Source organism: Salvelinus fontinalis, chromosome 17 (assembly GCF_029448725.1).
Source record: "Salvelinus fontinalis isolate EN_2023a chromosome 17, ASM2944872v1, whole genome shotgun sequence".
In the NCBI taxonomy this organism is placed as follows: Eukaryota; Metazoa; Chordata; class Actinopteri; order Salmoniformes; family Salmonidae; genus Salvelinus; species Salvelinus fontinalis.
Window position 1 is genome coordinate 4,331,391 of NC_074681.1, and position 11,140 is coordinate 4,342,530.

General features: G+C 40.6%; 1 protein-coding gene and 1 long non-coding RNA gene across 2 annotated transcripts; one reads left to right on the forward strand and one right to left on the reverse strand.

The window, feature by feature from the left end:
* Nucleotides 1-828: 828 nt before the first annotated feature.
* Nucleotides 829-2,806, forward strand: LOC129813607 (uncharacterized). Its single transcript, XR_008753181.1, has 2 exons — nt 829-925; nt 1,151-2,806. It is a non-coding gene; the product is annotated as an uncharacterized LOC129813607 (long non-coding RNA).
* Nucleotides 2,330-11,140, reverse strand: LOC129813606 (uncharacterized). The gene is made up of 5 exons (XM_055865942.1): nt 10,990-11,140; nt 9,211-9,507; nt 8,767-9,048; nt 7,740-7,872; nt 2,330-2,414 (listed from the first exon to the last, which is right to left on the reverse strand). The coding sequence occupies exons 1-4, from the start codon at nt 11,036-11,038 to the stop codon at nt 7,748-7,750; spliced, it is 753 nt and encodes a 250-aa protein (XP_055721917.1). The 5' UTR covers nt 11,039-11,140; the 3' UTR covers nt 2,330-2,414; nt 7,740-7,747.

Consider the following 11,140-nt stretch of genomic DNA (forward strand, 5'->3'; position numbering starts at 1 on the left):
CAGCAAACTGGATGCAGTCTATCACAGTGCCATCCGTTTTGTCACCAAAGCACCATATACTACCCACCACTGCGACCTGTATGCTCTCGTTGGCTGGTCCTCACGACATATTCGTCGCCAAACCAACTACCTCCAGCTCATCTATAAGTCTTTGCTAGGTAAAGCCCCGCCTTATCTCAGCTCACTGGTCACCATAGCAACACCCACCCGTAGCACGCGCTCCAGCAGGTATATTTCACTGGTCATCCCCAAAGCCAACACTTCCTTTGGACGCCTAACCTTCCAGTTCTCTGCTGCCAATGACTGGAATGAATTGCAAAAATCCCTGAAGCTGGAGTCTTATATCTCCCTCTCTAACTTTAAGCATCAGCTGTCAGAGCAGCTTACCGATCACTGTATCTGTACACAGCCCATCTGTAAATAGCACACCCAACTACCTCATACCCATATTGTTATTTATCCTCTTGCTCTTTTGCACCCCAGTATCTCTACTTGCACATCATCATCTGCAAGTCTATCACTCAAGTGTTAATGCTAAATTGGAAGTAATTTGCCTCTATGGCCTGTTTATTGCCTTACCTCCCTACTCTACTACATTTGCACACACTGTACATTTTTCTATTGTGTTATTGACTGTACGTCTGTTAATGTGAAACTCTGTGTTGTTGTTTTTGTCGCACTGCTTTGCTTTATCTTGGCCAAAAGTATCTGCATCTGACCATATTATGGGCACTGAGTCACTGGCTTACTAATGCTCTCCCATGCTGTCCCTAGGAGGGGTGCGTCACGTCATGCCAGGCTTTTTTTGCTGTACTCGACTTGAGTGGAATGAGTCAATGACATGATATTCCTGTCTGGTTTTGCACCACCTCGGGCTCATGCAGTGGAGAAGATCGGCGTGGGCTATCAGCCTTATCTCAGGGTGGTAAGTTGGTGGTCTGTTGAGTGGTGGGGGGGCTGTGCTTTGCCAAAGTGGGTTGGGTTTTATCCTGCCTGGTTGGCCACATTGTTCCCCTCCCCCCTCCCCCTCATTCTCAGCCTCCAGTATCTACACTGCAGTAGTCTATGTGCTGGAGGCTAGAGTCAGTTTGTCCTATCTGGTGTAATTCTCCTGTCTTATTTTTCCCATCTCTCGCTCTCTCCTCCCGAGCCTGAGCCCTAGGACCATGCCTCAGGACTACCTGGCCTGATGACTCCTGGCTGTCCCCGTCCCCAGTCCATCTGGTCGTGCTGTTGATCCTGTTTCTGCTGTTTTGCCTATGGCTATGGAACCCTGACTTCTTCACCAGACGTGCTACCTTGTTGTGCTGCTGCTCCAGTTTCAACTGTTCTGCCTGCGGCTATGGAACCCTGACTTCTTCACCAGACATGCTACCTTACCGTGCGCTGCTACAGTTTCAACTGTTCTGCCTGCGGCTATGGAAACCTGACTTGATCACCGGACGTGCTACCTTTTCCCAGACCTGCTGTTTTCGACTCTCCCTCTCTCTCCCTCTCTCTCCCTCCCTCCCTCTCTACCAAACCTGCTGTCTCAACAACTGAATGATTGACTATGAAAAGCCAACAGACATCCTAAGGTGATGACCTGTTGCACACTCTACAACCACTGTGATTATTATTTATTATCTATGAACAATTGAACATCTTGAAGAACAATCTGGCCTTGATGGCCATGTACTCTTAAAATCTCCACCCGGCACAGCCAGAGGAGGACTGGCCACCCCTCAGAGCCTGGTTACTCTCTAGGTTTCTTCCTAGGTTCCTACCTATCTAGTGAGTTTTTCCTATTCACGTGCTTCTACATCTGCATTGCTTTGCTGGTTGGGGTTTAGGCTGAGTTTCTGTATAGCACTTTGCGACATCTGCTGACGAAAAACAGGCTTTATAAATACATTTGATTTGATACTGACTACACACCCACTCACATACAAGTTGCTGCTGCTCTGTTTTTCTTATATCCTGTTGCCTAGTCTCTTTACCCCAATACATATCTACCTTCATTACTCCAGTTTCCCTGCACATGTAAATATGGTATTGGAACTGACCTTTTAAATATTTCCTGTCTATAGTATGCTTACTTACTTTATTGTGTATTTCTTATTCTTATTTCTCGTGGTTTTTTTCTAGTAATACATTGTAATTAATTATTGCATTGTTGGGTTTGCAAGAAAGGCATTTCACTGTACTTGTGCATGTGACATTAAAACTTGAAAGTAGACGCACACACCTTAATATGCTACAGTACCATGGAGGTGCATGGAGAGGAGTAAATGCACGTAATAAAATAAAATACGAATTTGAAACATTAGTTTATTAAATCCATTACATTTTAGAAAGAATCAAGATTACTCAGTGTGCTGGTGTTGTTCATGGTGAGTCTATAGCAGGGGTTGTAACTGGTTCAGGTAACAGAACTGAAAACCGAAAAAGAAAAACATTTGAAGAGGAAGAGAAACAGAACCGTGAACTAAAGTAATCTCTAGGGTTCCGGAACAGAAACATTATTTTAAAATCTTGAGAACTGGGTAATAATGTTCCTTTTCGTTCCCCAAAAATAATCCTTATGCCTGGTATACATACACTCAGTGTACAAAACATGAAGGACACCGTCCTAATATTGAGTTGAAACCCCGTTTTGCCCTCAGAGTGGCCTCAATTCGTCGGTGCATTGATTGTACAAGGTTACAAAATAATTCCACAGGTATGCTGGCCCATGTTGACTCTAATGCTTCCCACGGTTGTGTCAAGTTGGCTGGATGTCCTTTGGGTGGTGGTCTGGATATCACAAAATAAAAACTGAAAAACACAGTAGCGTTGTAGTTCTTCACACGAACCGGTGCACCTTGCACCTGCTAACATACCCATTCACCGGCACTTCATTATTTTGTCTTGCCCATTCACCCTCTGAATCATACAAAGTTCATGTCTCAAGGCTTAAAAACCCTGTAACCTGTTTCCTCCCCTTCATCTACACTGATTGAAGTGGATTTAACAAGTGACATTATTAAGGAATCATAGCTTTCACCCGGATTCACCTGGTCAGTCTGTCATGGAAGGAGCATGTATTGTACACTCAGTGTATAATACTGCAATTTGTTGAAGTTATGATGATATTATTAGCCTGTTCCAACCCACATCATATCATGATGCTCGGCGATTTAGGCCAAGCCCCCTCTATGTCCACCGCTAACTCTCTCTCTACCCCTGGAATATTAATCACATCTCACGCCTGTATTCATCCCTCCTTTAAACATGTAAACAACTAGCTTACCTGTTCCATAGCAAGCTGCTTAAGCCATGCTTATTGGTGGAGTAAATTAATGAGATAAATGTAGGAACTATGCTGATTTGACGAGGTAAAGAATTAACAAAAATTTACTTTATGAAGAGTTAAAAAATGTTGGTTCCAACCGGTTCAGATTTTAATCTGCTGGTCAGAATACTGGAACGGAACCATACTAAATAAATAGGGGTTCTGCTCAGAATGGAACGATTGGAAATATTTAGCGTATTCTATCATTACACTATAAATAATTAAAAACACAAGACAGTCTAACAAGGTATTTCCATTCTGGTCCTCGTTCTTATCACACAGGTTCTCTACAAGCCCCACCTGGTCATGGTGGATGTAAATTAAAGGAGATCCAGGGTCTCCCTCTCCAAATTCACACAGGAACGTGTCTTTGTTCACAGACAGATTCCCACCAAAACTCGTTCTAAAGCAAGTACTGGAACAATATTCCTAACAGAGAACGTGGATAATGATCAGATGTGAGCTACAGAATAATATGTTAAAAGTCTTATAAAGTATATGCGTTGCAGTGACAGAAATAGTAGAATAATGTGAATATTGAACTGTTGTTGCACACATATCCAGTAAAAATGTTGGATTACAAGCCAAAAAACGTTTGACTGCAGAATGTATTACTCGGCATTGATTCGATGACGATAATTATGAAAGCTTAGGCAAGCATCAGTACCCAACCCTACCAGGGACAGCTTATTCAACAGACTAACATGGTCTACAGTGTCAAAAGCATTTGACAAGTCTACAAAAATAGCAGCACAATTCTTTCCATCATCGAAGGCATTTGCAATATCATTTACAACAAGCATGGTAGCCGTAGTGGTGCTATGTTTAGGTCTGAATCCAGATTGATTAACATTAATAATACCATTTACAGATAGATAATAATGTAGCTGTTTGTTGACCAATGATCTAGTATTTTCGCAAGACAAGGGAGCCAGGAAATGGGTCGATAATTATCGAGATCACTACTTTCCCCGACCCTTATGGAGTGGTAGCACAAAAGATGATTTCCACACTTTTTTTGAATATTTTCTGATACTAAAGTTAAATAAAAAAATGTGTGTGCATACTTAAGCAAAGACGGGTACAAGTTGTCATTAGCTACCGTAGTAAGGCAGCAAGAACTTGTGTTTCTGTGAGGTGCCAAAAAGAAAAACCCTGACTACCATCTCCCCAGTCAGGTGAGGTTGATTGATCGATCATCCATCGAGGAGGAGGCTTTATGTGGGAAGAGCAGTCAACTCACTGGCCAAGACCAGTACGACCACCATTTCTTCCAAATAGGAAACCAGCTGAGATAAAATACTGATTAAATTCATCACAAATATACATTTTCAGTAATGAAGCAGGAATCTGAAACTGAAATAACGGTTTTCCAGAATTTAGAGGGATCACTAGCAGAGTCTGTCATAGCGCTAAGGAAGTAGTTTGATTTGGCCTGTTTAACCGAGGCAGTGCACCTATTTCACAATTGCCTAAATAGCTGCCAATCAAGTAGTAGTAAAAAGCTCAGAAAAATATAGATCATAAAGGAAAGACAGGGGCGAGATTTTTTTGACATTTCTCTTCACAATTATTCAAGAGTCAGAGGTTTTCAATTTGGTACGTCCAATGCAAGCAATAGCATAGTGGTCGCTGATATCATTTGCAAAAACATCACTAGCCAAATACGTATGGGGACGGTAAGTCATGATAACGTCAATCAAACCTTTTTTTTTTACATTAATCCGAGTGGCTTTCGTTGTAAACTGAGCTCAAGAGAGATATTCTTAACCTTTTACTGCAGTGGGTTAAATCAGGGTCACACAGAGTGTTTCATGTTGGTTTTGAACAAATCTATATGGAAACAAAAGTATACACCTCACACACATGGTTATGGGTTTAAATAAAAGAAGACAGCAGTACCATATTTACATTTACATTTTAGTCATTTAGCAGACGCTCTTTTCCAGAGCGACCTACAGTAGAGTGCATACATTTTATTACATTTTACATACTGAGACAAGGATATCCCTACCGGCCAAACCCTCCCTAACCCGGACGACGCTATGCCAGCCCAGCCTGGGCGCGAACCCAGAGACTCTGATGGCGCAGCTAGCACTGCGATGCAGTGCCCTTGACCACTGCACCACCCGGGAAGCACACCACCCGGGAGGCATCATAGAAGAAGAAGTTGGTCTGTGAGGGTTTTGTGGTTCCTGAGGAGGGCTACTATTCTTTTTTATTTTGGTTTTCAAGTGTTTTCTGAATTTATTAAAGCCAAAGCTAAAGCTACCCTAAACAATTCAATATATCAGTCAATATATTTTCTCTGTGATTTGTTGTTTTCCAGTCAACCGTTCCATCGCATCTTAACCGTGTTACCGGGCGGGCACTAGGACCCGGGGGAGGCTGCTGCTGCAGAGGCTGCTGCACCGCTAGTGACGTCAGTCCTACTTGTAGCTCATTGTGGTCAACGTCAGCTGTGGCTCGAGACTGCTAGCTAACGGTTAACGGAGAGGAAAAGACTGACAGGACACATTCATGTAGATAGGCTATGATGGCAATTTGTGGTAAGTCACAATAGAGAGAGAGACTTTTCACTACTATAGACTTTGGTCAGAATCAAAGCTTTGTTAACCAATATGTTTTTACGTGTCACGTTCCTGACCTGTTTTATGTTATTTTTGTATGTGTTACAATGTGTGTTACCATATCAGATAAACAGTAGAGTTGAAATGTATAACATTTTGTAATTTACGTGTCAATATTACACTTTATATACACATCACAGAAGACTGAAATACAACAAAACAGTTTGTCATAGAAACAACGGATTTTCGGCGTTTAAAAACAAAACAATGTTTATTAATTATGAAATGATATAATCAAATTATTCAGCCAGGTCTTGAGATAAACAAAACATCTGGACTAGTGTCATGCACCCAGAACGTCCAGTTTAGACATCAGGCACATTTAAATATAACAGTCCAAGACTACTGTGAGATTTGAAAACAGCAGGAGTATCCATGGTGACACAAGAGTCAGTAGAACAGGATGAGCTAGCCACAATGGGCTTCCTGGTTGGATGCCCAAATTAAACTGCCTGCATCTCGGGCCCAGAATATATGATATGCATATAACTGGTAGATTTGGATAGAAAACACTCTAAAGTTTCCAAAACTGTTGAAATAGTGTCTGTGAGTATAACATAACTGATTTGACAGGCAAAGACCTGAAAAAAATCCATTCAGGAAGTCGTTTTTTGTTTTGTTTTGTAGTTTTCTATTCAATGCCAATACAGTATCCATTGACTTATGACTAAAATTGCAGTTTCTATGCCTTCCACTAGATGTCAACAGTCTTCAGAAATTGTTTCAGGCTTGTATTCTGAAAAATGAAGAAGTAAGAGCAGTCTGAATGAGTTGACCCTGCCGTGTCACAGAGCTTTATCCTGCGCAAGACCGAGAGAGTGCGTTTCTTGTTTACCTTTTAAATTGAAGACGTTATTGTCCGGTTGAAATATTATCGATTATTGAGGCTAAAAACAACCTGAGGTTTGAATATAAACATCGTTTGACATGTTTCTATGAACTTTACGGATACAATTTGGATTTTTTTGTCTTCCTGTTTTGAGCCTGTGGATTACTGAAGAAAACGAGCGAACGAAACGGAGGTTTTGGGGTATAAAGAGACTTTATCGAACAACAGGAACATTTATTGAGTAAATGAATGTCTGCTGAGTGCAACCATATGAAGATCATCAAAGGTAAGGGATTAATTTTATCTATATTTCTAAATTGTGTAACTGTTCTACCTGGCTGGCTACTGTTTGTAATGATTTGTATAGTGGGCTATGTTCTCAACTAATCGTAAGGTATGCTTTCGCCGTAAAGCATTATTTAAATCTGACACCGTGGTTGAATTCACAAGCAGTTAATCTTTAAACCTATGTAAAATATGTTTTGTTTTCTGATTTTTTATAATGAGTATTTCTGTATTTGAATTTGTCGCCCAGCAGTTTCACTGGCTGTTGAAGAGGTGGGACGCTATCGTCTCACGTGACCAAGAGAGGTTTTAAGGGGAGTAAATACCTTTGAGGAGCGTGATTTGATCAGTCAATGCCTCAACACTGCCTTGTGAGACAGGATCCAGACACCCAAGTGATTAGGGTGGATCCCATCCTCCTTATAGAGCATAGTCTGCTTCCAAAAGGTGTCAAATTTGTCTACAAAAGTAGGTTGACTGATCGATCATCCATCGAGGGAACTGGAGGCTTTATGTGGGAAGAGCAGCCAACTGACTGGCCAAGACCAGTATGACCACCATTTCTTTCAGATAGGAAACCAGATGAGACAAAATGCTGATAATAATCATCATGAATCTCTACTTTTTCAGTAATGAAGCATGAGTCTAAATCACTTTGTATGAGGTAGAAAAAATACAATACCCATGATTCTATCCATAGTGGAATCTGTGCCTGATGTGGACAGTGATGACTGCAGAGATCATGATGACCATCCCCACAGACACCAGGATGATCTTCAGCATGCACACAGACATGCTACCAGCAGGGGGAGACACTGGTTCACAACAAACAGACAATATGTTACAGTTCCTCTCGCAGATCAGACACTTCCTCTTGTGAGTGAGATTAGCCTGGGGATAAGGTTACAGTACTTCCAATAATACATGGATTTGAGTGTACAAAACATTAAGAACACCTGCTCTTTCCGTGACATAGACTGACCAGGTGAATCCAGGTGAAAGCTACGATCTCTTATTGATGATACCTGTTAAATCCACTTCAATCAGTGTAGATGAAGGGGAGGATACAGTTTAAAGAAGGATTTTTAAGCCTTGAGACAATTGAGAGATGGAGTGTGTATGTGTGCCATTCAGAGGATGAATGGGCAAGACAAAATGAAGTGCCTTTGAATGGGATATGTTGGTAGCTGCCAGGCACAGTGGTTTGTGTCAAGAACTGCAACGCTGCTGGGTTTTTCAAGCTCAACATTTTATTGTTGAGCTTGGACATCCACACATCTTGACACGACTGTGGGAAGCATTGGAGTCTACATGGGCCAGCATCCCTGTGGAACACATTCGACACCTTGTAGAGTCCATGTCTGGATGAATTATTGCTGTTCTGAGTGTAAAAGTTTGGGGTAACACTCAATATATGGAGGTGTTCTTATGTGTTGTGAACTCACACGTATGTTAATTCATAGATATAGTTAGTATAGTTCTTAATGTGTTGTGAACTCACACGTATGTTAATTCATATATATAGTTAGTATAGGTCTTAATGCTTTGTACATTTAGTCTACATCTGACACACAGTATTTGAGATGTTTATTTGTGTGCAGTGTGTGTGTGTGTGTGTGTGTGTGTGTGTGTGTGTGTGTGTGTGTGTGTGTGTGTGTGTGTGTGTGTGTGTGTGTGTGTGTGTGTGTGTGTGTGTGTGTGTGTCTTACCAAATTTCATTGGACAGAGTTCCACTATCTCCTTGGTGTGGTTGGCCCAGCTGACTTGGTTGCTGTGTTTACAGAGAATGGAACCCCCTGCCACATAGACAGAGAGCAGGGGGACAGTGGAGGTCTCAGCCCATCTACTCTCTCCTCCCACCTGAGAGCAGGTGCTGCTGTTACAGCTGGAGGTGACAGAGGTGTTCTGGCCTCTGCAGGTCACAGTCATGTTACAGATGCCGTTGATGTTGGAGTTAGAGTCCACTGTCAGGACTGGAGGCTCAACTCTCTCTGAAAACAAATATAATCCCTTTATTGTTTGTTTATTAACCTGAGTATAGGAGCTAGAGTACTAATGAATATGCATTTAACCTGTACACCATGTTTAGCTCTATTGATTGATACTGTAACTGTGTCACTGTAGAAAAGAATAGAAAAACTAGTCAAACATACCTTGGAGAATTAACTCGTATACAATAATAATTGTTTCTTTTTCACCACTCACTACTGCAGTATAAGGTCCACTGTCTCCTTCCTGTAGGTTCTTCAGTAGCAGAGAGAAGTTTCCCTTATAAAACTCAACCCTGTTGTTGTACTCAGGAGACACTCTCACTGACAATGTGTCAGAGCATCTTACAATATTGGCTGTTCTGAAGCTCCACTTAAAAACCTCCAACTCTTTCAGTTGAACATTTTCCTGGACATCCAGACGAACATCCTTTCCCTTCAGCACAAACACAGAGCTGGACTCTATGAAATAAACACACAGAAGAAATAATGTGATGAGGATGATGAGGATGATGAGGATGGCACAATGAGGATGGAATCCATAATTCCATAAGTATTGATTAGGGCTCTGTGTTTTGCACAATCATGTGACATGTAAAGTTGTAAAGTTAGATCAAAGCTTTTATCCTGTTTTTAAAGCCTTATGCAGAAATGATAATTACACCAATAATGTAAGTAATTGTCTGAGGACGGTGTTAGATCTGACATAAAATAAAAAGGGACATTTTGATGAAAAAGCTTTAAATAAAGGTTCAAATCCAGTCATGTCACAAAACACATGGCCCTGAATCACATTATACTAGAAGAGAACAGGCTACTCTGGAGAATCACGCTTCTTTAATAAAGTTAGATCAAAGCTGAATGAATGTCTGTAGGCTACTTTGAATCATCACTGTATAACTCAGGAAGATCTAGATGTGTCTGTAGGCTACTTTGAATCATCACTGTATAACTCAGGAAGATCTAGATGTGTCTGTAGGCTACTTTGAATCAACACTGTATAACTCAGGAAGATCTAGATTTGTCTGTAGGCTACTTTGAATCATCACTGTATAACTCAGGAAGATCTAGATGTGTCTGTAGGCTACTTTGAATCAACACTGTATAACTCAGGAAGATCTAGATATGTCTGTAGGCTACTTTGAATCAACACTGTATAACTCAGGAAGATCTAGATATGTCTGTAGGCTACTTTGAATCAACACTGTATAACTCAGGAAGATCTAGATATGTCTGTAGGCTACTTTGAATCAACACTGCTTAACTCAGGAAGATCTAGATGTGTCTGTAGGCTACTTTGAATCAACACTGTATAACTCAGGAAGATCTAGATATGTCTGTAGGCTACTTTGAATCAACACTGTATAACTCAGGAAGATCTAGATATGTCTGTAGGCTACTTTGAATCAACACTGCTTAACTCAGGAAGATCTAGATGTGTCTGTAGTTTTATTGGGATTCTGTACTTTACTTCACTATATATATTTTTTGACAACTTTTACTGCACCACATTACTGAAGAAAACAATGTACATTTTACTCCATACATTTACCCTGACAACCAAAAGTACTCGTAACATTTCAAATGCTTGAAAATGGTCCAATTCACACATTTATCAAGAGGATATCCTGGTCATCCTTACTGCCTGTTATCTGGCGGACTCCCTTAACAAAGAAAAAACAATTGTGTCGTCTTGTTTGCTTAATATAAGGAATGTGAAATGATTTAAATGTGTACTTTTCATACTAAAGTATATTTTAGCAATTACATTTACTTTTGATACTTAAGTTTAAATGTTTTACTTTTACTCAAGTAGTATTTTACTGAGTGACTTTTTCTTGAGTCATTTTCTATTAAGGTATCTTTACTTTTACAGAAGTATGACAATTGACTGCTCTTTATGAGGCCCAGACAACAGAACCTGAGAGATACACAAAAGCCTACCTGATGATGCTATGCAGGTCATCAATCCAAACCCTAAAAGGAGAGACATGGTGTTGAGATGGTGCTCCAATGAATATAGATAGGTAGACGGACGGACAGATTAACATGTGAAATGTTTGCTTGTGTCTGTGTTTCCTGTTGAGCAACTGCT